Below are 26,985 nucleotides of genomic sequence, written 5' to 3'. Positions count from 1 at the left end.
TAGTCTCTGCCCAATATCCTTGAACAGTTGCAGGGGTGTTGGGGTCCTACTCCCCAAGCTTTCAGTTTCCAGAAGTGTCTCTGCCTGTTTTATTTCCAGCCCCCACACCCTCCACACTCCCCAATTCTTCCCCCTTCCTAACCGACAATCCCAAATCCTGCCCAGAGAGGAGGTTACCAAGGCAACCAGCTTAATCTGGTAACTGTGGCATGTGCTGGGAGTGGAGCCCTCTCTTTTTATTTGGTTCACAAAATGCCTGGGGAGCTCCTAGCCACTCCAGCCAGTTTCTCCTCTTAACCCCAGGGATAGTGGGGCATCCAATAAAGGGAGCCCAGCAAGCTGATACACAGATCTCTATTCCAGCTTCTTAGCCAGAACTGTGCTCTCCGTTTTACTGTTCCTTTCCAAATCCACAAACAGATGGGTGTGCAAAGCTTGATTTCTGTGAACACATGCTCTAGCACACATAGGACCAGATAGGCACACACGGTGACATGTGTGTAGTCCACACCCTACTCAGTTCAACCACCACTCCCAGTCTTTAGCATTCCTGTCCCTGCCTGGTCCCCGCACAGTAAACAGGGGTGGGGCATTATCCAAGGAGCTTCAGTCCCTCCGGAACCTGGTGCCACTCCCCCCACCTTGTTACTTTAACCTTGATGTGTTTACACTGAGTGTGTCTCTACACCCAACTCCTCCTTCTGGGGCAGTGTATCCTTAGGGACAGAATGCTCCTGGCACAGGCATCAAGAATAAAGATCATTTAGAGTGCAAACTAGCACTACTGTCCCTGCTTCATGGCCATGTCAACTCTGGAGGGGCTCTCTATGCCTAAGGACATTGGCAGTTCTGGAGCTTGTCACATCTCTGTGGCCCTGCTTTCTCCTGCTGCCAGCTGGGTCAGGTGCCCTGGTGCTCCTCATCTCCTCCCCCCTGCCTCCTGTCTCTTCTCACCTCAACTAGACCTGCCACAACCTGCTGCTCCCTGCCTGCCAGTACCTGCCTCTCACAAGCCAGGTCCTCACCACCTATTGTGCCCTACCAGAAAGGGCAGATGGGCACCGCCCCCAGTGCCAATGCCAATCCACCCCAGGCCTTTCCAGCCGTTCCTATAGAAGGAAGATAAAGACCACAAATATGGCAACAGACCATACTGTCGGGGTTGAGAGTGATGGACACCCAATCAGCAATCTTTTAGGTCTCACCTGAGTACAGGTAAGTCCAAGTTGCAGGCCACACACCTGCCCTACTCTGAAATGATAAAAAGCCCCTGCAAACCACCCCCCCCCCCAAGCCAGGAATCACTCTCCATTAGTAAATCACTCCATCACCTTTGCCCGTAATTTCTGCGTCTGCTCCGACGCCAATCCTATTCAGCCCCTCTGGATTTCTTGATTTCCCGCTTTGCCTCGAGGCCAGCCCCAGCGCCCAAGTTCAAGCCTCGCGCGGCCCAGGGGGCGGGCCCAGGAAGGACGGGGGCGGGGACTGGGCGGGGACTGGGGGAGGGGGCGCGGTCTCAGTTCTGCCACCTTCCCCCCGGCCAGGAGCGCAGCCGCCGCCGCCGCCGCCGCGTCCTCTCAGCCTTGCGCTCCGCCTGCTGTCTCTGCCGCCGCAGCCCGGCCCAGGAGCGCAGAGCCCGGGGCACTGGCCCCGCAGCTTACCCGCCCTCCGGGCTGCGTGGCGGCTGCAACCGACATGGGGGGCCACTGAGAGCGAGCACTCTCTCCCTTTGGCACCCCCCCGGGCCACTGGCCCCTGGACCCCGGCCAGCGAGCCTCGGGCACCTCTGGCCCCCAGTCCGGCGCCTGGCACAGCCCTCCGCTCTGCCCCTCCGGCTCTGAGCATCGTGTCCCCGCCCCCCCCGCCCGCGCCTGGGACACCTGGGTCCCCCGGCGGCCCCGAGGAGAGGGGCGGGGGGGGGCATGAAGCCGTTGGAGAAATTTTTGAAGAAGCAGACGTCGCAGCTGGCGGGGCGAACGGTGGCGGGAGGTCCCGGCGGGGCTCCGGGGAGCTGCGGCGGGCCTGGCGGGGGCGGGGGACCTGGCGGGGGCGGCGGTCCAGCCGGGGGACTGCGGCCGCTGCAGCGGCGTCAGAGCGTGTCTCGCCTGCTGCTCCCAGCTTTCCTCCGGGAGCCCCCCGCCGAGCCGGGGCTGGAGCCGCCCCCTGAAGAGGAAGGGGGAGAGCCGGCGGGGGTCGCGGAGGAGCTCGGCGGCGGGGGGCCCTGTTGGCTCCAGCTCGAGGAGGTGCCGGGGCCTGGGCCACTCGGGGGAGGGGGGCCCCTGCGCTCCCCTTCCTCGTACTCCTCTGACGAGCTGTCCCCGGGCGAGCCCCTGACTTCCCCGCCCTGGGCCCCCCTGGGCGCCCCCGAGCGGCCGGAGCATCTTCTGAACCGGGTGCTGGAGCGGCTCGCCGGAGGGGCCACCAGGGACAGCGCCGCCTCAGGTAAGGCTCATCCATCCTGGGGTAGGGGGTTGTTACCTGGTTCCTCTTCCTTGCCCTTGGACCGTGGGGGTGGCGCTCTGCCGGCAGCCTCGGTGTGGGGTTGAGCGGTCACCTGAAGTGGGGCAGCGGCCTAGGAGAGGAACGGAGACCCTTGTGCGGGAAGCGGCAGTGCCACCTTCCTCCCTGTAGCAGCCTCACCCACCGGCTGGAGACGCTGAACCTTATTCTCTCCTTAAGCCACCCTTCCTTTCTCCTGGACGTTTTACCCACAGATTCTCATGGGTGCCTGATGTTGACTACCTCCTCCTGGGGCCCCAAGTTAAGGCCTGACACACTAAGATGGAAGCTGCCCAGAGCTGATGGTGTCCCATGCCCCCACCCCCACCCCAAGAGGTGCTTTCCAAGACCTTAGGGACCTTCTAGGAGTCCCTGCTTCTGTCTAGAAGCCCCAGAGCTCAGGGCTGGCCCATCAGTGGGGCAATGCCCAATAGGCACAGGGGGCCGAAGCAGCCTTTCCGGCTCCGGCAAAGGGATGCATTGTCCTTAGCAGCTTTGGGGGAAGGAGGTGTTCTAGTTGGGGGCTGACTCAGAAGATGTTTGCTGGGGGAGAGGTGGCTGGGCAGACAGACATCAGGACCCTGCAGCACCCAGGGGGTTCTGAGCCCCTCCGACTCCTGCCCTTCCCAAGGCAGGCGTCAGCACATGGCCTCTTTAAAAAATAATAGCCACACCCTGAGAAGCTTATTCCCTAAATGATATGCTATTTCACCACTCCCGACCAGCTCCCCTAACAAGGGGACTTTGAGGAAACTGAGGCCCCAAGCTACTGGTTAGTGGTGGAGGTAGAAGACCGATGGGTCTTTAGGTCTGCCTCTCAGCATTTCCCTAAGCCCAGTAGGGTCTGAGGATGGGAGACCTGGTTGAGGGCCTAAAGATGGGGGTTTCACACTTTGCTCTTAGAACTCTGCAGGGAGCCTGGACCTTGGCATGTGGACTAGGACACCACTCCCCCAGATTTTTCTCAAGACCTGGGTCCTCTCCTTGGCTCAGCTGTCGTTGCCCTGGGGAGCTGACACCTTTTGGATTTAATTAGAAAAATATCAGACACACACAGCTCTCCTAACCATAACTTCCCGCCTACACCACACACCCTGTGTCTCTATGACACATTTCCTAGGGAGGCTGTGCATTGGACCAGAGCCTGGCTTGGAAGAGACAGAAGCTAAACTGTAGCCCCCATAGCAGCATCTCCCCCACTCTGCCCCATGTTCTTCTTCATTTACTCTGGCTTCGCGCTCCCATGAGATAGGAAGGGTGTTGGGCATCCCTACTCCTTGTTGCCCACGGCTGGGGCTCTCAGACTCACTTTAAGAAACTAGCAGGCTAGCTAGGCAAAAAGGGAAAGGGAGGCTCTATCTTTCCCCTTCCACGGGGACCTGGTGCCACACACTCTACCTGGTCTCCCATGGGGAAAAACTTTTGAATTGATTGTCACCTTATTATATGGGCTGGCAAGCTAGATCTCCAGCGTAACTGGTTTGAGGAACCTCAAACCAGTCCCAGGGTAAATGAAAATCAGCTTAACCTGCTACTCTGATACTCTCCAGTACAACCAGTGTTGTCAAGCCATCTTGGCTTCCTCCCAGGTTGTGTGGGAGGGAGGACTTACAGAAGTTACCCTCAAACCAGTCAAAAACTCGCAAACATCTGAGCAGCCCTATCTAACCACTGTGCTCTACCCTGACAAGCTGCTTGCCTCAGGCATACTGAGCAAAGAACAAAGACTCAGGAGTCTGGGTTCCTACTCAAGCCCCAGGCAAGTCCCTCCCAGCTCTGGGCCTCGGTTTCTCATTTGTGAAGTGCAACAGTTGAAGTAGAGGATCTTGTGTTGGTTCTCCTCCTCTACCTTCATGGCTAGAATCAGAGGCCAGGGGATGGTAAGCCAAAGGATCTCAGAAGCCTCGGTTTTGTCCTGGGGTAGTGCCTGGGGACCTGGCCCTAACCTGTCCTGGTGAGGACACCTGGCTCCCTCCCTGCTCCCTGCGTGTCTCTGTGTGCCAGGCTGCCCTGCCCCACCCCAGGGCTGGCTGCAAGTCAGGGCGACCTTGTACCTGGCTGACTGGCTGAGCCAGGCCCAGATGGGGGAGTGGAGGGGAAAAAGGTGGTGAGAGCCACTCCCCTCCACCCTTCCATTATTAACCCTTCCATCTCTGGGCATCCAGAGGACACAGGGCTTCTATTTAAGGGCTTTGGGGATCAAAGAGATGGCAGTCACTCCCTCTCCCTTTTAATGGAGCTGGTTTCACCTGCTTAGTTGGAACTCAAAGCTGTTAGGTAGGGAGTAGGGAAGGGAGGAGGAATACACACACACACACACACACACACACACACACCACTGACCCTAACCTCTGTGTTTGTAAGTTCTTTGTCTAGAGACACTTCTGTGATCTCTCTCTGTTTTGGGGCAGATCTCAAGCTTGCTGTATTATCTGACCAGCTTCCCACGCACATTGAAGAGTAGTGGGCGTGGCCATCAAAGGGCGCCCCCTCCTTCCCTCCAGCTGCCTTGGCAGCTGCCAACCCCACCCCCGCAGCGGCTGCCCAGAACCTTCACACGTGTGTGCACGCGCACGCACGCGCGTACTTGTGTAGAGCATGACAGGGCAGGTGGCTCGGGCTCCAGGCTGGCTAAGGAGAACTCACTCTAGGAGGCAAGAGAAGGGGGTAGTGAGTGTCCGGTCGGGTTCTGGAAGTGCCTGCCTGACATCAGTGGCACCAATTGATCTCTACAGATATCCTGCTGGATGACATCGTCCTCACCCATTCTCTCTTCCTCCCCACGGAGAAATTTCTGCAGGAGCTACACCAGTAATATCCTTTTATGGAGCTTGCAATAGGGGAGGTCAGGAGGAAGCCACTCTCCCTGCCCATGTGACATCAGAAGCTCAGTGCTTCCCTAGGACACACTCCTGGGTTTCAATTCCAAGGGTTTTACTCACAGCTGTTTGACCTTGGGCAGACCACCTAATCTCCTGGGGCCTCAGTTTCCTCTTCTGTAAAATGGAGGTAAATAACACCTGTGCTGCCTACCTATGTGGCTGCTGTGGAGATCAATCTGATAGAGATGTGGGAGTGCTTTGGAGACACAGCAGAGCCCTGTGCAAATGTAAGGTGTTATTATTCTATTAAGGGTGCTTCTCTCCCCACTGAATTGTTGCTCTAAACATCTGGTTGCCCAGTGGGTTATTATAGGGTCCTATGTAAACATCAGGTCACTGGCTGTGCTTTAGTGGGGTCTGCTAGAGATGCTAGAGACAGGCCACTGGCCAGGCTATTCGTAGGGTCTCATGTAAGCATAGGACCTCTCGCTGAGTTATTCTAGGATCTAATTGTAAATGAGTAGAATACCATAGGCTCTCTTAGAAAACACCAGGCCTTACACTGAGGTATGGTCAGGTTTGTGGTAAGCATCATTGACCTCAGGTTATGGGCTGATCAGAGCTTGGGTGGGTCCAGGCAGGGCATCTTCAAGTGAAATTCTAATAGGCAGGATATAGTCAGATGGGTGTGGTCAACTGGGTGCCATCCCTACCTACTTTGAGCAAAAGCCCAGGCTGAGGCATGAGGCGGTTTTGGCTCCAAGGACCCCTGTACCACCCTTCTCCCCTGGCCCCAGACCTCAAGGCTATTTGGGAGGGTTAAACCTCCCACTGCTTCTCATCTCCCTTCCCAGTTTCCTCGGGTCTGCCTGCCCAGGGCTTTTTCTTAACTAAGGGGTCAGTTTTGTTTGGGCAGGAGGTATGGAGGGCCCGGAGGGGCTGGGCCGGAAGCAGGCTTGTCTGGCCATGCTCCTTCATTTCCTGGACACCTACCAGGGGCTGCTGCAGGAGGAAGAGGGGGCCGGCCGCATCATCAAGGTGGGCCTGGGAAGAGAAGGTGGGTGAACAGGCTATTAGCTCTGGAAGGGGGGGTCCTTTGAAGGAGCCATACTCCTTAAGCTGGGTACCTGGAAGGAGAAGATGCCAGTGGACCTCAGTCTATATGGCTCCTCTATGTTCTAAGACATGGAGACCCTGCCCTGGCCCTTGCTAATAGCAATGCTTGGGATGAGATCCCTGCCTTTACCTTCTCTCTCCTTTGTTCCCCAGGATCTGTACCTGCTGATTATGAAGGATGAGTCCCTTTACCAGGACCTCCGAGAGGACACACTGAGACTGCACCAGCTTGTGGAAACAGTGGAGCTAAAGTGAGGGGGATGGGTTGGGGAAGGGGCTAGGACAGAAGTCCCCCATATTCCCCTGTTACGGGGACTGCCTCTGGCCTTTTGACTCCAATTCAGTTTTATTTTAGCCCCTTTCTCTTGCTAGAGTGTAGCACAGAGCATGGCTTCCAGTCACGTTTCCCATCCATTTATTTGTTAATCCAACTGTGTACTGGTACATATTTAACAACCAGCACTTCAGGGGGAAAAAAAAGTCCCAATTTGTAGCTTTTGCTGATTCCCATGATGTAAATTCTCCCATTGGCTGATTTCCAGCTAGCAACATGACGTCACTGAATGTGAAGTTGGGAAGAAATGTGTAGTAGTAGGCCGTTATCTAGTATTTTCACCAAATACCAGAGAGGTAAATAACTCCAAGACGATAGATAATAGCAAAATATGGTAAAACAGAATACTACCTTCTGTGGTAATAATTTGGCTAGAAGTTTATAGGACATTTTTTTATTAATGGCTATTTAAAGATCCATAGGCAGGGATCCCTGGGTGGCACAGCAGTTTAGCGCCTGCCTTTGGCCCAGGGCGCGATCCTGGAGACCTGGGATCGAATCCCACGTCGGGCTCCTGGTGCATGGAGCCTGCTTCTCCCTCTGCCTCTCTCTCTGTGTGTGTGACTATCATAAATAAATAAAAAAATTTTAAAAAAAAGGACCCATAGGCAGAATATCGCCAAATTTCATAATCTGTTCTCATGAGCCACTGTGAGCCAGCTTCAGGACCCCATTGTGTCAGTCTGTCCGTCCATCCCTCTGGCCATTTCAGTCTCCCCCCACTCCATTTCCACCATCACAACCCTCATTCAGACCTCATTAGCTCTCACCTGTATTATTGCCACAGCCTCTTGCCCAGGGCTTCAGCTCATGGTCTTGCATCCTCTCCCTTCTTATGCTGACACCAGAGAGTTCCTTCCCATTTGACGACATCATGCTCCTATTCCAAAACCATCCAGGGCTCCCTATTGCCCACAAGACAAAATTGCAACACCCTTGCACAGCATTCAACACTCCTGCCTCATGTCCCACGTCCCTCAGCCCCCATGACACTCCCTACACACCCTACCATTCCCTGAATCCTGGGCATTCCCAATCCCAATTTCTTGCTGTCATGTATATGGTCCACTCCCGAAGGACCACCCTGCACCCACTTCTCTTTCTGTTGTCTTTCAAGGCCCAGGTCAATGCTGTCTTCCCGATGAAAGTTTCCCCTCCCTCGTGTCAACAAAACTCTCCTTGTACCTTTGTTATATCACCCAACACCTCCAGCCTCGTGTTAGAAGTCGCTACTTCTAACGGCATACACGTCTGTCTCCCTCCCAGGCTGTGAAGTCCTTGTCGGCAAAATTCAGCAAACAAGCAGATGACCTACACCTACCATGTGCCAAGTAGTGTGCTAGGCCTGGAGGGTGAAAAAAAAATTCAGGAAGAACTAAGCCCAGCCCTCAAAAGCTCTTAGTCTTGCAAAAGAGATAAGATACGCACATAAACAAATATTAGCCCAGTGTCCTACAGCAGTTGAGGCCAAAAAGTGACCTTTCCTGGTGGGTGGGGTGGATCAGAGAAATCATGGAAGAGGTGGCATCTGATTTGAGTCACTTTGACAGTTGTTCCATGCTGGCCATTGTCTCTCTTCTGACTTCCTTCACCACTTTCTGAACTTGGTGCTGGTTCATCCTTGATTCAGTTCTGATAATCCCTGCTTGACGGTTGCCTGCCTGGCACTCCATATGCGTGGCAGGACTTCCTGACGCCCAGCTGTGTCCATGGCAGGATCCCAGAGGAAAGCCAGGCTCCCAGCAAGCAAGTGAAGCCACTCTTCCGTCACTTCCGTCGGATTGACTCCTGTCTGCAGACCCGAGTGGCCTTCCGGGGCTCCGATGAGAGTGAGTGTGTACATTAAGATGGGCAGAGCTTCCAGAGTGGCTCTGAGGGCCCCTTGGGGTCTCTGGGTCTTGGGCACCCTCAGTGCAGTCTCCTTGTGTAGTAGAACCTGTCCTTTTCACAGTCTCTTTTCAGAAGCCAACCATTTTAGGGCTAGGGGTGAGATGGGGTGGGAGACTAATGTGCTCTGGAGGGGGCTGTGCCAGTGCTGCCATTCTGCTTTCTAATGAGAAGCCACTTCCTGTCTCTGCCCAGTCTTCTGCCGGGTGTACATGCCTGACCACTCTTACGTGACCATACGCAGCCGCCTCTCCGCATCTGTGCAGGACATTCTGGGCTCTGTGACAGAAAAATTGCAGTACTCGGAGGAACCTGCAGGGCGTGAGGACTCCCTCATCCTGGTAGCTGTGGCCTCCTCCGGAGGTGAGGCTCAGAAAGAGCTGGGGTGGGTAGTGGAGTCGGGGGGGGGGGGGGGGGCAGGAGAGGAGAAACTCAAGCCCTGGGGCAGGGGCAAAGAGGAATTCTGGGCCCTGGCTCCTCAAAGTGCGGTCCTGGGACCAGCCACATTGAGCATCACCTGGGAACTTATTAAAACTGCAATCCCTGGGATCCCTGGGTGGCACAGCGGTTTGGCGCCTGCCTTTGGCCCAGGGCGCGATCCTGGAGACCTGGGATCGAATCCCACATCGGGCTTCCGGTGCATGGAGCCTGCTTCTCCCTCTGCCTGTGTCTCTGCCTCTCTCTCTCTCTCTCTGACTATCATAAATAAATAAAAAAAAAATTTTTTTAAACTGCAATCCCTCAGACCCTACTTCAGACCTGCCCATTCAGAGTAAGCATTTTAACAAAGTTTCCAGGTGATTCCTGTGCATACTAAGGTTTGGGAAACACTGGTCCAAAACACTTGGATTCTGATCTAGGTTCTTGCCTCTGTACTCATCTTGGGATCTGGTTCTTTAACCTCACAGAGCATCTGAGGATGCTATGGTTTTGAGGCTAAAACACATGCAGTGGGCCTCCAATCCCTGTGGAAAGGCAGAAAGCCTGCAATGTAGCCAGAGCCCTTTTCTTCTGAGGCAAGGAAAAAAATGTTCCAGTGTCATGGGGATGATACAGTGAGGGAACAGCTGTGGAAGAATGTTGGGAGTAAAAAGGAGGTTACGAACACAAGAGAAATCATTATTTGAAAAAGTTCAGATAAATATGGCATAAACTGGTGATAACACGAATCCCATGAGTCTAGAACATGTTCGTGCAGGGTTAAGAGTTTCCAGAAGGGATGGAGACAGTGGCTGGAGTGTGGGAGGGTGCAGGTGGCCGGGGCTGAGGCAGAGCAGCTCATTCTCCTGCAGAGAAGGTCCTTCTCCAGCCGACTGAAGATTGTGTCTTCACCACACTGGGCATCAACAGCCATCTGTTTGCCTGCACCCGTGACAGCTATGAGGCCCTGGTAAGAACTCTGCCACAAGGCCTGGGCTGGGAGCGAGGGCCCAGAGGGGCTATGGGCAGAAACTCACAAGCCCAGAGTGGAGTCCAGCCCCTGTGGCCCTGCCTGCCACCAGATGCCCCTCCCTGAGGAGATCCAGGTCTCCCCGGGAGACACAGAGATCCACCGAGTGGAGCCTGAGGACGTTGCCAATCACCTTACTGCCTTCCACTGGGAGCTGTTCCGATGTGTGCACGAGGTGGGGACTGTAGCTAGTGCTGGGCTGGGGACCTGGAGGGAGAAACATGCCAACATGGGTGGTCTGGAGATGGGCAATGTGTGCAGCTGAACCTCGGGATTAGAAGGTTGGCTGCCAGGGTATCCTGGGGCAATTCACCCCAACTCACCCTAGATCATCTAAGCCTTATATCCCTGATCTGGGAGGAAAAAAAACAAGAGCAAAGAGGGAGACAAGCCCCCCCCCCCACCTTAGTAAGGTGGGTCTTACATAGAACCTGATCCATGGTTAGTATTTTTAAACTATTCTCTATTAAAGAAAGAATATAAGGCAGTTACAATAATGTCTATCAGATGGTTCAAGGACCTGGCACCTAGTAAGTTCTCAATAGAGTGGTGTATTATTAATGTTGCTTCCCCCCCCCACCCCTGTCTCTGTTGCAACCCGGCTTGTCCCCGTTTCTTTCTCTTTGCAACCCCTCCCTCTGCCACCCTCTGGCCCTTCCCTCCGTGGGTACGCACCGACACCTGCCACCTGCCTGCCACCACCCCCCCCCCCCCGCCCCGCTGCCACCATGGCCGCAGCTGGAATTCGTGGACTACGTGTTCCATGGGGAGCGCGGCCGCCGAGAGACAGCCAACCTGGAGCTGCTGCTGCAGCGCTGCAGCGAGGTCACGCACTGGGTGGCCACTGAGGTGCTACTCTGCGAGGCCCCAGGCAAGCGCGCACAGCTGCTCAAGAAGTTCCTCAAGATCGCGGCCATGTGAGTGTGGCCAGCCGGCTGGGGGTGGGGGAGTGGGGGGGGGAGTGGAGGGGTTGGGGGGTGGAGGCCCCTGAGCGCGCACTGACCCCCGAACCCCTCCCCCACGCCCCCGCAGCTGCAAGCAGAACCAGGACCTGCTGTCCTTCTATGCTGTGGTCATGGGGCTGGACAATGCTGCGGTCAGCCGCCTGCGGCTCACCTGGGAGGTGATGACACCGCTGCCCTCTCCTCCCCCCACCGCCTGTGCTGGCCCTGCTCGGGATCTTGGCCTCCTGGGTTCACCCCAGTGCGTCCCCTGCGCCCCTGCCCCTGCATCCTCTGCTGGCCACCAGGGAGCCTCTAGAGGTGCCTGGACAGAAGGAGGCTCCCCCTTCTGGCAGGTCCAGCCCCAGGGCATGTAGCTTGGCTAATGGACCCTGTCCTTGGGCAAATTAGTAAAAAGCTAGAATCCCCGTGGGAGGAGGGTAGGCAGCCCAGGCCAGGTCACAGACTTGGATAACTGGATTTCACCCAACACTCAGTGAGGCCCCTAGTTCATGGCCAATGCCTGAGCAGAGAGGCTCCAATTCTTCGGAATTTCATTCCTCTAGGCAGCTTCCAGCTCCCTAGACGGTACCAAGGGCTGGCTTTATTTCCCCACCTACCAGCTGGCCAGCCCCATGCAAGAGAGCCAGGCCCTTTCCCCCTCTGACACCTGAGGATTAGCCAGAGATGCCATGAAGCCCAAGGAGCTCTGCTCTGACATTCTTTCTCCTTCCTTCAACCTCTGCAGAAGCTGCCAGGGAAATTCAAAAACTTGTTCCGCAAATTTGAGAACCTGACAGTGAGTGGGTTCAGCTCTTTTATCTGCTCCTGGACTTGTACCCCAAAAACCCCCTGTTCCCATAAACCTTCTTCCTCAAACTTCCCTTCAAGGTTTTCAGCGCCTGAGACTGCCCCCACCCCATGCTGGGAGGGGAGGTGGGGGAGGATTGCTAACCAGTTTTCCATGGAGGAGGGAGGAGAACAGTCAAGCCCCTCTCTACCTCACCCCCAGCTAGACACCCGTGCATACCCCTCTCTGATCAGAGATGGATCTAAAGCAGGGGGATGAGGGAGGAGTACAGGACATCTTTAAGGTCCATGGGAACTATCCGTCCCTTTACTTCTCTTCCCTGGAATATCAGGACCCCTGCCGGAACCACAAAAGCTACCGAGAAGTGATCTCCAAGATGAAGCCTCCTGTGATTCCCTTCGTGCCTCTGATCCTCAAAGGTGAGAGTCACTCTTGTGCTCTTCTAGCCACATTCTCCATGCCTCACTTCTGGCTCTGGCCCCCTGTCACTCAGCTCAGAGTGCCTACCTGAACAGGAGACCCCTAGTGAGGGATGTGGGGGAGAGGGAGGGCCCTTTGGACCTCCTCTTTTCTTTCTCACATATGCTTCTCTTCTATCCTCTAGACTTGACTTTCCTGCACGAGGGGAGTAAGACCCTTGTCGATGGTTTGGTGAACATTGAGAAGCTGGTGAGTGGCCTGCCGGCCCTGACCCAGGAGTGGGGGCTGGCATCCCTCCCCTTCTCCTGGCAGCCCCCTAAAGACAGCAGCCTTCCTCTTCGGTGCCCAGCTTGCCTGACAGACTCCTGACTGTCCCTGGTGGCATTGCTGTGGCAACCCGCCCACAGGGTGGCAAAGCTGACAGGCAGCTGGGGCTGGGACAGGGATGGGGGGGAGGTGCGCAACACTACCTCTCCTCCTGCCCATTACACCCCTCCTTTGGTTCTTCAGAGACCCTCCAGAATTTGACCCTGGAGGGAGTAGGGTAAAACCAGCAGAGTTGGAGAATGGAGCAGGGGGAGCGTTAGAGGGGGGAGCATCTTTCCATACCCTTTTTAGGGCTCATTCCTTGTCATCTCCCAGCATTCAGTGGCTGAAAAAGTGAGGACAATCCGCAAATACCGGAGTCGGCCCCTTTGTGAGTACCCTGGCTTCTGAGAGCTTTGCAGGCAGAGCTCTGAGTTGGGAGGGTTCTGGGAGGAGTCCCTACTCAGTTCTTTATCTCCTTAAACTTGTCAGCTCTCCAGCCTCTCCTTGGCCTCCCCAGGGGCCCTTATGCCCAACACCTGTCCCAATCCACACCACTGTCCTCTGGCTGGTATGCATGTAGAGCAAGAAGGGAGGCTGGGAGCCTGAACACTTCTCTCTTGTCATGCACCCAGGCCTGGATATGGAGGCGTCCCCCCATCACCTGCAGACCAAGGCCTATGTGCGCCAGTTCCAGGTCATCGACAACCAGAACCTCCTCTTTGAGCTCTCCTACAAGCTGGAGGCTAATAGTCAGTAAGAACAGAGGTTCTGGTTGGCGCCTCACCAAGGTCCTCGGGCACCTGGCACTCAAGCACTTTGCACGATGTCCCAAACCACCTCTGACATCTTTCTGCTGGAGCAACTTCCTGCCCCTTAGGAAAGAGTCGGATGGACTTACCCCTGGACTCATAAGCCTGTTCATCCTGCTGAAGTCCTCTCCCCTTTGCTCCTTCAAGCCAAAACCACATTCTGCTGGTTCCTGCCCTCGCAGGGAAGGGGGGCACTGTGCTCCTTCCTCTGTCTTCTCCCATTGAGGTCCGTTCTAGAGATGGAGTTTCCAATCTCCTCCCTAGCAGACAGGAAAGCTGCCCACCCTCCTGTCTCACAGAGTGGAATTGTGGGAGGGAATTGGCAGCTGTCTTTTCCACCCCTGTCCGCCTTCTCCCTGGTCAGGGCTGGGAGCCCTGGATGTACCCCCCTGGAATATTATATTGCCCTTGTGTCTGTGTGTGTGTATGCCTGTCCCCTTTAAGAAGCAGGAATGCATCTGGTAATTGAGAGAGGGTGATGTGTGTAGGGTTTGGTGCTACCCTGGTCTACTCTGCCCTGTGATGGTGTGGGGTGCTTTCCCCACCCCCACCACTCCCTGCTCAGCTCCTTTTGCTGCCCTGCATGCCCAAGCCTGTGGGTGAAGCTGTTCGCGGGGCAGGGGGCAGCAGCAGGTGGGAGGGGTTACCCGTCAGCCCTTGTGAGTCCCCAACTCAGGCTTCCCCAGGTGTCTGGGTGGGGTCCAATGAGAGGGTAAAAGATGCTCAGGGAAACACAGGCCTAAGCTGCCTGCAGGACACTCCTTCTGCATTGCAGGGTGGAATGTGGCGGTATCAGGAGTTGGGGGTGTCTGCTGCCCACACTCCTGCTTTTGGAGTGTCTACTGCTCAGAGGGGAGCAATCAACCCCCTTCTGGCCCTTCTGTGGGACACCCACAACATGGTCTCTATCCTTCCCCCTGTCTTGACTCCTCCTGGGTCTTCCCCATCTGAGCTGGGAGGGGGTGGACCCCTGTACCTGGGCAGGCAGCCCCCAGAAGTGAGGGGAGTGAATGGCCAAGACCATAAAGGCAAAACTGGACTGTGGTGATGCCTTTAATACCTCTCTGTCTTCCCACTGTCTCCTGCATGGGCCTCCAGGGCCGAGGGGCACAGGGCTCCTGGCAGCTACTGGGTGAGGTTTCCTGGCACAGCCTCATCCCTCTTCTCTCTGGCCCACCTCTCTCCTTTCCGAAGAGGCAGTGGCAGCAGCAGCCAAAGCAGCTGCTGCTCCTGCTCTGGGGGTGTATATATTTTTTACCAAAAGCTCTGGAATTGTAAATTTATTTTTTAAAATTCAAAGAGGGGAAGAGCCTTGTATCATATGTAAACATTGTATCATAGGTTACGTTGTACAGTCCCTTTTATACAGTGGTCTGTCTTGTTCCTGCCACAGAAAATGTGTATGGACTCTCCCCACCCTCATCCCCACCTGCACAGGCACCCTGTCTCACCTCCTCCATCCCTTAGGCAGTGACCATAGGGCCCCCTCCCACTCCCTGTGCCCTCCCTGCAGCTGTCCTGCACCTTTCTCTCCCTATGGCCATCCTTCCCTCCTGGTTCTGCGTGGCAGCCTTCTCACACAGCTCCCATTTCCCTCCTCAAGCACTGGGCTCCACTGATCCGGTCTCAGCTGCTGCCCACCCCTAACCTTGATGCCTGACCCACTGCTCCCCAGCTTGGCCAGAGTGAACCGTGTGTCCTGTACAGGCTAGGTTGTCTGCAGAAACCGCTGGGTGGAGAAGAAGCTGATAAAGTCTATGAATCAAGCTGCTTGCCGTTCTCCATTCTGTTTCTCTGAAGCTGGGGAAAAGGTGAGGGAGGGAAGAGGGGGGAACCCCCACTCAGTGCACTGGGCCCATCAGCCGGGCTGTTCTGGACTAACTCAACATGTGCATGAGAGGGAACGGTGCCAACCTCATGAGACTTGTCACATACTGACTGGAAGTGGAAGTTTGAGTCCTTCCATGTTCTAGGTGCCATAGACGTGTGACCTCATTAAATTCTAACACCAGAAGGTGGAAGATGGTAGCTGGGAAGTCCTAGTGGAAGGTCAAGTTACAGGCGAGTGAGGGGGGAGTACTGGGCCCCCTAATGGTGGTCTGTCCCTGCAGGGGACACCCACCATACACACCCACCAGCCACTACCCAGACAGGGTGCATCATTCACACAACCAACATCTACCACTTATGCTAAGATGGGGGGCTTCTAGAGCCTACAGTTTGGCTCTAAAGAGAGCTTAAGCTCTAGGAGATGACATATATTCAAAAAGCTACACAGAAGCCCTTAATCTTCCCCTTGTCACACATCTCTTATTTGCTGTCTTCTACATCTCAGAACATGGTCCTCTCATCTACCCACCCAGGTTTTCAAGGCAAGAATGCAGGACTTGGCCTTGAGGCTTCCTTCTCATCCCTCCCTCATCTCATCAGTCAGTCCTGCCAGCTCCAATTCCAGAACATGGCTGGTCCACTTCTCTATCACTCTTCTATTACTACCTAGTGCAGACTACTCACCAACCTCCACTGGATGACCACATCAGCCTCCTACCTGGTGTCTCGGCTTCCTCTGCCCAGCCCAACCCTGATCCAACCACTTGGTTCTCACACTGTAGCCAGATTGCTCTGTGAAAAACCTAAAGCAGATCATGAATGGCTAAAATTAAAAGCAGAGGCAGGGACACCTGTGTGGCTCAGCGGTTAAGCATTTGCCTTTGGCTTAGGTTGCGATCCTGGCATCCTGGGATCGAGTCCCACATCAGGCTTCCCATGGGGAGCCTGCTTCTCCCTCTGCCTATGTCTCTGCCTCTCTTCCTGTGTCTCTCATGAATAAATAAATAAAATCTTAAAAACAAAACAAAACTTGGCAATACCAGTATCAGTAAGGATGCGGAGCAACTGGAATCTTTATACACCATTGGCGAGAGTATAAATTGGTACAGCCACTTTGGAAACCTGCTTGGCAGTGTCTACTAAAACTAGATGTACACCTAACCTATGACCCAGAATTTCCACTTCCCAGAGAAATCAGTGCTTATGTCTGCCGAAAGACATGGACAATAGTGATCATAGTTTTTTTTTTTTAAGATTTTATTTATTTATTCATGAGAAAGAGAGAGAGAGAGGCAGAGCAAGAAGCAGGCTCCATGCAGGGAGCCCGACGCGGGACTCGATCCCGGCACCCCAAGATCACACCCTGGGCTGAAGGTGGCACTAAATCGCTGAGCCACCCGGGCTGCCCTAGTGATTGTAGTTTTATTAATGACACTGAAACTGGAAAAAGCTTAAATGGCCTTCAACAAGTGAATGGATAAATCAAGTGTGGTATATTCTTACCATGGAATACTGCATAGCAATAACAAAGAACAGACAACTACTACCTGCATGAATGAATCTCACAAACATTATATTGAGTAAAAAAGCCAGACACATAAGGCTACAAATTGTGGGATTCTATTTAAGAGAAGTTCAAGAGCAGGCAAAATTAACCTATGGGGATTAGAAGTAAAAATAGAGGTTACTTGATGGGAATGGGAGAATGTTGACAGAAAGGGCATGAATGAAGAAGCCCTCTGTAGTGATAAAAATGTTCTATATCTTTTTCTTAAAAATTATTTATTTATTTATTTGACAGTGAGGGAGAGAGCACAAGCAGAGGGAGCAGCAGGCAGAGGAAGAAGGGAGAAGCAGGCAGAGGGAGAAGCAAACTCCCCGGTGAGTAGGGAGCCCATTGTGGGACTCGACCCCAGGACTCTGGGACCATGACCTGTGCCAAAGGCAGACGTTAAACTGACTGAGCCACCCAGGCCCCCCAAAAATGTTTTGTGTCTTGACCTGGGGTAGTTATGTGTGTATGTATTCACTAAGGTGTGAGATTTATACATTTCACTGTAGATATTTCAACTAAAACCATTCAGATCATTACAAATTAAAATCTCTTGCTGATGACACATTAAAAATCAAAATCCAGGCAGCCTGAGTGGCTCAGCGGTTTAGCACTGCCTTCAGTTCAGGGCCTGATCCTGGAGATCCAGGACCGAGTCCCATGTCGGGCTCCCTGCATGGAGCCTGCTTCTCCCTCTGCCTGTGTCTCTGCCTTTCTCTCTCTCATGAATAAATAATAAGATCTTTATTTTTTTTAAATAAGATCTTTAAAAAAAATCAAAATCCTTCCTCTCTGACCCCATCACTTACCCCCTCTCCTCTCACTCACCCCACAACAGCTACATTGACTGCTTTACTGTTCCTAAACTAACACCCAATCCTGTCTAAGGGAATCACCTTTGCTCTTTCCTGAGCTTTCCTGATCATGCAGATCCCATCTCACCCACCCCTCCCTCTCTTTCCCCTACCCCCCTGTATTTTCTTCAAGGTACTCATCACTCCCTGACATCATATTTACTTCTTTGTGTATTTTCTTCATGCCTACTGTCCTACAAGAATGTCAGCTCTTAGCTCCATGAATGTCTTGTTTGCTCTCCAGAGCCTAGAATGGTACCTGGCACAGAGAAGGCATTCAATACGTATTTGCTGAATGAATAAATTAGGTTGGTTGAAATAGTATCTGTATGAGTGGGCAAGACACAAGATGGGATTGAGCCAAAGAGATTCACTATTGGTCTGGGGACGGGGTGGGGGATCATAAAAGAAAGCTTCTTGAAAGACATGACCTAGGACTTAAAGCAGGGTTGTTTTTTGTTGTTGTTGTTTGTTTTTTTAAGGTTTTATTTATTCATGAGAGACAGAGAGAGAGAGAGGCAGAGACACAGGCAGAGAAAGAAGCAGGCTCCCCACGGGAGCCTGTTGCATGAGGAACTCGATCCCAGGACCCTGGCATCACAACCTGAGCCAAGGGCAGATGCTTAACCACTGAACCACCCAGGTTCCCCTAAAACAGGTTTGATGGCCAAAGAGTGGAAGTGGAAAGTCGGGTAAGAGGCATTGGGAGGCACTGCTCATCAATGACCACTCCAGTCAAGCAGACTGGTCAGTGCTTCCCTTCTGGACTGGTCCCCAGGGGATCCAGATGTGTGAGGGCTGCACAGGTTCTGGCCTCCTCAAAGGGTTCTGATCCCACCCTGAAGGACTCCATGCCCTGGGGCAGGATTCTAGGGGCCAATTCTTTCTGTCCCCATTTCTCTACCCCAGGGAGGACAGAGAAAGTGGTATGGGTTATTTTCCTTGTCCCCATCTTCGCCATCTTCAGACCCCTCCGTCATCTGCTCCCTTTCAGGAGTGATGATGAGGACTGACATTTGGAAGCGTGTCCTTCGCCCAACCCACTATGCTTGGCTCTATGTAGGTTCTCTCATTTAATTTCCAACAAAGAGGTTGGTTCTACCAGTCTCAATTTCCAGATGAGAACTGAGATCATGAGAAATTTCTCATCAGAGGTACAAAGAGACCAAGTCTCACAGCTAGCAAGAATTTGAACTGTTATTCTGACTCCGGAACCCACTGTTTATCTACAACAATCCCCAGAGCTTGAATAACTGAGAAATGTCCATCTTGCACTCACCAGGCTGCAGTGGCCACTTGACTATAGGTAGGGGGTGGAGAGACTATCCTTTCTGGTCCCTTTCTCCACTCTGCCTGAGTTCTGTCTCGCTGTGCGGAGAGTGGTCGAGACATGAGATGTGATCAAGGGCTCTGTGGGCTGTGTGGGGAGAAGACGAACTCACTTAGTAGCATTGTACAACCAAGGCTAGTCTAGCAATGAACAAAAGGGTGAAAATGATCTGGAGTGGTCAGAGGACCAGCACAATATGCTGCCCTCCTGATCAGGTGTATAGGAGAGTGAAGAACGTAAGTAGTGCCCTTTGAATCCACTAGGTGTCACCACCAAGATTACTTTCTCTACACTTGGGGACAGGGAGGAGGGTAGAATATTTCTCAGGGGAATATTGCATCTCTCATACGGTCTATCCCCAGGCATGAGTCAGAAGTTTGACCAGAATAGCTTGTATCTTCCATTCTTCTCTTTCTGGTGACTCTTTCCCATTTAGCATTTAAACCTTCTCAACTCCCTATTTTTAAAAACACTTCCCTTGACCCTGCAGGCCTTTTCCAGCTACCGTCCCCTCTGTCACTTCCAGTTCAAGGCCAAACTTCTGGAAAGGATTGTCTCCACATCCTCATCTCTCATTCATTTCTTTTTTATTTCCCCCAACATTTCTTTCTTTTTTTTTAAAGATTTTATTTTATTTATTTATTTATTTATTTATTTACTCATGAAGACACACAGAGAGAGGCAGTCACAGGCAGAGCGAGAAGCAGGCTCCCTGTGGAGAGCCTGTGTGGGACTCAATCCCAGGACCCTGGGATCACAACCTGAGCCAAAGGCAGACACTCAACCACTGAGCCACCCAGGTGCCCCTCCCCCAACTTTTCATCTCAAATTAACTCAAACACAGGAATCTTAAAGATTAGTACAGTGAATATCCTTAAAACCTCCTATATTCTATAATTATCATGTTGCTAAATTTGCTTTTGTTATCTCTTTCCCACTTTTTCTCCCTCTTCTCTCTTTACACACATACACACACACACACTTTTTCTTTTGCCAAGCTATTTGAAGGTAAGTTGCAAATAATATCATTTCACTACTAAAAGCCTCAGCAGGAACCTCCTAGGAATAAGGACAATTTCCTACATATCCACCACAGCATTATCACGCCTAAGAAAGTCAGTAGTAGTTCTACAATATCACCTAATATCTAGTCTCTGTTTGATTTTCCCAGGTTGTCTCAAAAATATCTTTTTAAAAACTTTAAAAAAAAAAAAAAAAAGAGAGAGGAGTACCTGGCTGGCTCAGTCAGTAGAGCATGACTCTTGCTTTTGATCTTGAGGTCTTGAGTTCAAGCCCCACGATGGGGCTAAAGATTACTTAAAAAAAAATAAATCTTGGGATCCCTGGGTGGCGCAGCGGTTTGGCGCCTGCCTTTGGCCCAGGGCGCGATCCTGGAGACCCGGGATCGAATCCCACGTCGGGCTCCCGGTGCATGGAGCCTGCTTCTCCCTCTGCCTGTGTCTCTGCCTCTCTCTCTCTGTGTGACTATCATAAATAAATAAGAAAATTAAAAAAATAAAAAAATAAATAAATCTTAAAAAAAATCCTGATCCAATCAGGGCCCATTCATTGCATTGGGTTCTTATATCCATTGGTCTCTTTTAATATAGACTAGCTCCTTTTCTTCTCTTTTTTTTTCCAATGACATTGACTTTTTTAAAAAAATTTTTATTTATTTATGATAGTCACACAGAGAGAGAGAGAGAGAGGCAGAGACACAGGCAGAAGGAGAAGCAGGCTCCAGGATCGCGCCCTGGGCCAAAGGCAGGCGCCAAACCGCTGCGCCACCCAGGGATCCCAATAATATATTTTCTTTAACTTAATATATATTAAATAATGTTATTTCAACATGTAATTGATATAAAAATACTAATGAGAGATTTTACCTTTTTTAGTAATAAGTCTTTGAAACCTGGTGTTCATGTTATACTTGCAACATATGTTAATTCAGACTAGCCACATTTTAATTATTCAATAGGTACATGTAGCTAGTGGCTCTGAAATTGGACAGCATAGTTTATTCTAGTGGTTTTCTGGAGCTTAAATATTCTAGAGGAGAATATAGGTGATGTTGTTAATAACATTATACCAGGTGGCAAATAATGCCAGGTTGGCTCACATCAGTGATGGTAGAGTTTGTCAAGGAGGGATTGCTAGATCTCTCCATGAAAAAGATACATTTTTTTTTCTCTCTTGGTTGTTAGTATTTGGTGATTTTTGCATCTTGCAAATATCCTGTTTATCCCAATCATTCATTTGTGTTAAAAAGTCATTTTTAAATGTGTTGTATAATTTTTCAATCGTGCAAAAAGTTTAAAGACTAATATAATGCACACCCATGTCTCCACCATCCAGCTTAAGAAATAAAACCATGCCCTGCAGATGAGGTCCCTGGTACCCATCCCCTGTCACATCCCCTTCCTTTCTCCCCAGAGACAACCAGTTTCATGAGTGTGGTGTCATTTCCATGTTTCCATAAACTTTTACTGTGTTCATATAATCTCAAAACAATATAGGTTTTTTTTTTTTTGCATTGGGGAGTAACCATTTTATTGAGATATACTTCACATACAGTAAAGTGTAGTTCCATGGCTTTTAGCATAACCAGAGTTGTGTGGCCATTGCCATAATCAAATTTAGAACTTGTTCATCACCTCAAAAAGAAATTGTACAAGAGTATTCTATAGCAGCATTATTTGTAACAGACAAAAAGTGGAAACAACTCAAACTGATGAGTGGATAAACTAGAATGTGGTATATCCATAAAACGAAATGTTATTTGGTCAGAAAAAGGAATGAGGTCCTGATACATGGTACAACAGAGGAAGTACCTTGAAAACATTATGCTAAGTAGAAGAAGCCAAGAACAAAAGCCTAAATATTGTATGATTCTCATTTATAGGAAATGTCCAGCATAAGCAGAGGCACAAAGATAGAGAGTAGATTAGTGGTTGCCAGGGGACAGAGAGTGGATTAGCAATCAGCAGGAGGTGGGAGGAAAGGAGAATTGGGAGAGGCCATTAATGGGTATAGGGTTTCTTTTTGGGGTGATGAAAACATGCCAGAATTAGTGGTTGTGGTTGCACAATATCGAGAATATACTGAAACCCACTCAACTGTTCATTTTAAAGTTATTAAGATGGTTTCTGGTTGTGTGAACTTTATTGGCTTGACTTATACACTCATCACTCCAATCTCTGCCTCTGTCTTCACATGACATTCTTCCCTGTGTGTGTCTGAGTCCTCTCTTCTTCTTCTAAAGACATTAGTCATTGGATTTAGGGCCCACTCTAATCCACTTCACCTCATTTTGATCCGCTTGACTTCAACTTAACTAATTTTATCTGCAAAGACCTTACTTCCAAATAAGGTCAAATTCTGAGGCTCCAGGCGAGCGTGAATTGAGGGTGGGGGGGGCGGGACACTGTTCAATTCACTTCAAGGTCCTTTTCACAGTGCTTAATTGGATTGTCTTTTTATTATTGAGTTTTAAAGGTTTTTAATATTCCCATGTTTTAAAAGTTTTTATAAATACTGTCCTCCCAGGTATAGTGTTCAGCAACTTTACCCTCTCAGCATCATGCTTGTGAGATTCACCCAGGTCAATAGAAGTAATTCTAAAAAAAACAGAACCCAAACCATAACTCCAGTTTGTTTGGTTTTGTTGCTTTTTCATTCTTCAACCCACTGCATCTGGTGTCCACCCTCAGGATTCACTGAAACTGTTCTTGTCAAGGTTACTGATTCCCATGTTACTGCATCCAAGGGACACTTATCTAACTGTTCTTTCACTGGCATTTGATATTTCTGACCATTCTTCCTTCCTGAGCACTTATCACCACTTCCAGGACACTACGCTCTCAGGATTTCCCTCCATCCTATTTATCTCAGCCTCCGTTATAAGCCTTCTCCCTCAGCTTGGTCCTTGCATGTGGGGTGCCTTGGCTCTGTGTTAAGCCTTCTTCTCTTCTCGCTATACACCTGGCCTTAGATTTCATCAATTTCATTCTGTGTAGGGATCTATTGCTGCATAACCAACTATTCTAAACTTAGTGGCTTAAAACAACCACGGTTTTATTTTTTATTTTTTTAAAGATTTTATTTATTTATGAGAGAGAGAGAGAGAGAGAGAGAGAGGCAGAGACACAGACAGAGGGAGAAGCAGGCTCCATGCAGGAAACCTGACACGGGACTTGATTCCGGGTCTCCAGGATCAGGCCCTGGGCTGAAGGCTGCACTAAACCGCTGAGCCACCCAGGCTGCCCACAACCACTGTTTTATAACTTCTCGTGATCCACCAGCTTGTCAGTAGCTTGGCTGGACAGTTCTGCTGTCTTACTTGGGGGGTCTCATATGGCTGCAGTTAGAAGTCTAATGGCAGCTAGAACATCCAAGATGGCTGGTTTGCTTGTCTCATACTCTAGTAGCACCACTGGAATACTGGGATGGCTGGAACTCTCTTTCTCCATGTCCAAGCTTCTCTCTCCAGATGATCTCTGTGGCAGAGTAGTTGATTTATCATGTGAGAGCTTACGGGTCCCAAAGGCAAGATTGTAAGCTGCCAGGTCTTCTTAAAGCTTAGTCCTGTACCTGGTACAGCATGACTTCTGCTGCAGTAAATAAAGGTTGTCACAAGTCAGCCCAGATTTGATGAATACGAGGGTTGATAGGGGCCATCTTTGGAAAGTAGGTACCATAGGTTAGGAGTCCCAAATGGCCAGGATTGCTCTTCTAAGTTCCAGATCCAAATGTGCAGTTGTCCACTGGACCTCTCTTGCCTCCTTCCTCACCAGGCTCCTCAGGTTCATTCACAGCCCTGGCCTCTCTAAGCTAAGTGTTGGTATCACGTACACACAGGAGTTTAGCCAGAAGCTTGGGAGTCATCTTTGGCTTCTCCCTATCCTTGGCCCTCACATTCCACTTCTTAAATATCTCTAGAATTACTTCTCTCCATCTCTATTGCTCATACCTAATAATGATCATAGCTAAGATTAGTGGGTGCTTTCCAAGTGTGAACACACTTTGGACACATTCCACAGTCTTATCTTCATTTTGTAGATGAGAAGCCTGAGGGTGGTAGAGGTTGAATAAATTGCTCAAAGTCTCACCCCATTCAGTAGTGGGGAGAACTGGAACTTGAGCCCTTTGGCTCTGGAGACAGGCAGCCTTGCCTCCCAAGTCTTTGTGTCCAGCTGGTGCCAGCTGGCACTCAGCGTAGGCAACCATTGCTTCTCTCTTAGATGTCCACAGCAGCCTCTTGTCCACAGGTGTTTCTGCCTCTGATCTGGCCCCATCTAATCTATCCTCCATCCTACGGTCAGAGAGATTTTTCTGGAAGGCAAAAGGGGTCATGGCACTACCCCACTTAAACCTTTAATTGGTTTCTCTCTCACCCAGAAGAAAAAATCTAACTTTTCATAACAGATAATAAAGTCCTTCATAGATTGGCTCCTGTCAACCTGACAGTGTACTCTGGGGCAGTGGTTTTCCACGGGGGCATTTTGGAAATTTGTGGAGGCTTTTTTGCTTATCACAATGATAAGGATGTGGTATAGGTATTTGGTAGGCAGGGGTCAGGGATGCTAGAATGCTGCAATGCAAGGGACGCATCCACACAACTAAGAATTATCCTGGGCTCCTCATGGCTCATGATTGGACATTCCATGTGAAAATTCCATTTATTAAAAAAAAAACAACCCTATCTAAGCCTATAACCTATATCCATTAACTCTATACCCAAGGGAGGAGGAGACAGGCTTATTTATGATTCACCCTTACCAGAAATAGAGCCCTGTACTTCTTTGGGGGGTCTCATTTTTGTGAAGGAAAACATTTTGTTAAAAATACCCTGTTGAGGAGGTTCTGAGGTGTTTCCTTTTTCCATGAGCCACTGGCAAAAGCTCAGGTTCACACAGTTAGGCAAATGTCCCTAGAGCAAAAACCTGCCTCAGTGTTCTACTTACCTCTTTCTAGAAACCCTGCCTTTGCTTACTTTGTTTTGAATTCCTTACATTTTTAGATTTTATTTATTTATTCATGATAGACAGAGAGAGAGAGAGAGAGAGAGAGAGAAAGAGACAGGCAGAGACAGGCAGAGGGAGAAGCAGGCTCCATGCAGGGAGCCCGAAGCGGGACTCGATCCCAGGACTCCAGGATCACGCCCTGGGCCGAAGGCAGGTGCTAAACGTCTGAGCCACCCAGGGATCCCTTAAGATATTTTTCAATATTATTCTTTTGTTGTTTTGGGGGAGAAGGTCTCCCAGGTACTTGGCCTGTCACATTATCAAAAAAAGGGGAGTACAAGCATGGATTATTTCTGCACAAACTTAATATAATCTGTCCTTTTTTAAAAAAAATATTTATTTATTCATGAGAGACACACACAGAGAGAGAGAGAGAGAGAGAGAGGAAGAGGGAGAGAGGCAGAGACATAGGCAGAGAGAGAAGCAGGCTCCATGCAGGAGGCCCGATGTGGGACTTGATCCTGGTAACTCCGGGATCACGCTCTGAGCCAAAGGCAGATGCTCAACCACTGAGCCACCCAGGTGTCCCTAACCTGTCCTTTTTATGAATAAAATTACTGGGTTGCTTTGTGTTGTTCAGAACTTTACCAAGAGTCTTTCACCATTTTGGAAAATCACATTACAAATGACAACACAGGACTACTTGGTATGGGCATTAATAGCACAGACTCTGGAGACAGTTCGCTATTTTTTTTTTTAAGATTTTATTTATTTATTCATGAGAGAGAGAGAGAGAGAGAGAGAGGCAGAGACACAGGCAGAGGGAGAAGCAGGCTCCATGCAGTGAGCCTGACGTGGGATTTGATCCTGGGTCTCCAGGATCACGCCCTGGGCTGAAGGCAGGCACTTAACCGCTGAGCCATCCAGGAATCCCACAGTTCGCTATTTTGTAGGTATGTGACTTCGGGCAGGATGCTGTGTTTCAGTTTCCTCATTTGTAAATTGGGGGTAATAGTACGGACTCAGAAAGTTATTTTGAGGATTACATGAGTTATGACATGTGAAGTTGTGCCAGTGTTACACAGTAACATGATGTTAATTAAACGTCAGATGTTATGACTTCTTTCACCTAATCTCTTGCCTTTCTCATAAATTCGAGCCCTAGTCACATCAAAATGCTTTCAGTTTTTGATTCTTCTCGTTTTGCACATAACCTCTCTCTGCTCTGGAATGGTTTTCTCTCTCCTGCCCCTGCCCAATTCTTATTTTCCCATTAGGCCTCACTTAGATGTCACTTTCTTTCTTTCTTTCTTTTTTTTTTTTTTTAAAGATTTTATTTATTTATTCATGATAGTCACAGAGGAGAGAGAGAGAGAGGCAGAGACACAGGCAGAGGGAGAAGCAGGCTCCATGCACCGGGAGCCCGACGTGGGATTCGATCCCGGGTCTCCAGGATCGCGCCCTGGGCCAAAGGCAGGCGCCAAACCGCTGCGCCACCCAGGGATCCCAGATGTCACTTTCTTCATGAAACCAATGTCTAGTTCCCCAGGGGAGATGTCCCTGTATTCCACCCCAGCGGCTGCCTTTATCATAGAACGATATTATAGAGAATGGGGGAGGGGGATACTTATATTAGCTACAGTGGGCAGGGAATGCCTCTGAAGAGGGGCCATTTGAACTAAGTCTTGAAGAATGAGGAAGGGGCATAGTAGAGCTAGCACAAAAGTCTTGAGAAGCCATGTATTTACTGTGTTTCAGTGATAGAAAGCAGGTCCACACGGTATACGGTGAAGAAGGAGACAGGATGGACATGAAGTTGAAGAACTGGGAGTTTGGGGCTACCATCTCTCTGATTCAATCACCCTACCTTCAGACATGCTGGACTACATACCTGAACATTTTTACCTTTGCACCCACTGATCCCTATGCCTGGAATGCATTCCCTGCCTTCTCTGACTGGTAATAAAATTCTATTCGTCCTTCAAGGCCCAGTTCCATTTATGAAACGTTCTCCCATTCTTCAGCAGGAGTTAATCCCTCCCTGTTTGACCTCTCTCA

The 26,985-nt window shown here is 50.5% G+C and overlaps 1 protein-coding gene and 1 long non-coding RNA gene across 8 annotated transcripts; one reads left to right on the top strand and one right to left on the bottom strand.

The window, feature by feature from the left end:
• The first annotated feature begins 1,547 nt into the window (after nt 1–1,547).
• On the top strand, nt 1,548–26,912 carry RAPGEFL1 (Rap guanine nucleotide exchange factor like 1). Of its 5 annotated transcripts, none has more exons than XM_038547394.1 (17): nt 1,548–2,442; nt 5,235–5,313; nt 6,224–6,359; nt 6,591–6,688; nt 8,488–8,600; nt 8,854–9,021; nt 9,951–10,048; nt 10,161–10,283; nt 10,847–11,025; nt 11,141–11,231; nt 11,798–11,848; nt 12,192–12,279; nt 12,465–12,529; nt 12,923–12,977; nt 13,222–15,209; nt 17,030–17,109; nt 26,686–26,912. In XM_038547394.1, exons 1-15 carry the CDS (start codon nt 1,923–1,925, stop codon nt 13,344–13,346), a joined length of 1,989 nt encoding a protein of 662 aa, XP_038403322.1. In that variant the 5' UTR covers nt 1,548–1,922; the 3' UTR covers nt 13,347–15,209; nt 17,030–17,109; nt 26,686–26,912. The 5 variants fall into 5 exon arrangements, with proteins under 5 accessions (XP_038403322.1, XP_038403320.1, XP_038403321.1 ...); XM_038547392.1 differs by having other exon boundaries at nt 12,899–12,977; XM_038547393.1 differs by lacking the exon at nt 17,030–17,109 and having other exon boundaries at nt 12,899–12,977.
• On the bottom strand, nt 7,277–15,462 carry LOC111097356. Of its 3 annotated transcripts, none has more exons than XR_005364394.1 (6): nt 15,313–15,462; nt 13,488–15,198; nt 10,242–10,315; nt 7,957–8,116; nt 7,542–7,676; nt 7,277–7,335 (listed from the first exon to the last, which is right to left on the bottom strand). It is a non-coding gene; the product is annotated as an uncharacterized LOC111097356 (long non-coding RNA). The 3 variants fall into 3 exon arrangements; XR_005364395.1 differs by having other exon boundaries at nt 13,488–13,658; nt 15,047–15,332; XR_005364393.1 differs by having other exon boundaries at nt 13,488–15,332.
• Nucleotides 26,913–26,985: the final 73 nt, after the last annotated feature.

The sequence above is a fragment of the Canis lupus genome, chromosome 9 (genome assembly GCF_011100685.1).
Source record: "Canis lupus familiaris isolate Mischka breed German Shepherd chromosome 9, alternate assembly UU_Cfam_GSD_1.0, whole genome shotgun sequence".
Lineage (NCBI taxonomy): Eukaryota > Metazoa > Chordata > Mammalia > Carnivora > Canidae > Canis > Canis lupus.
The sequence above is the reverse complement of the archived record's forward strand: the minus strand, read 5'-3'. Positions and strand labels throughout refer to the sequence as shown.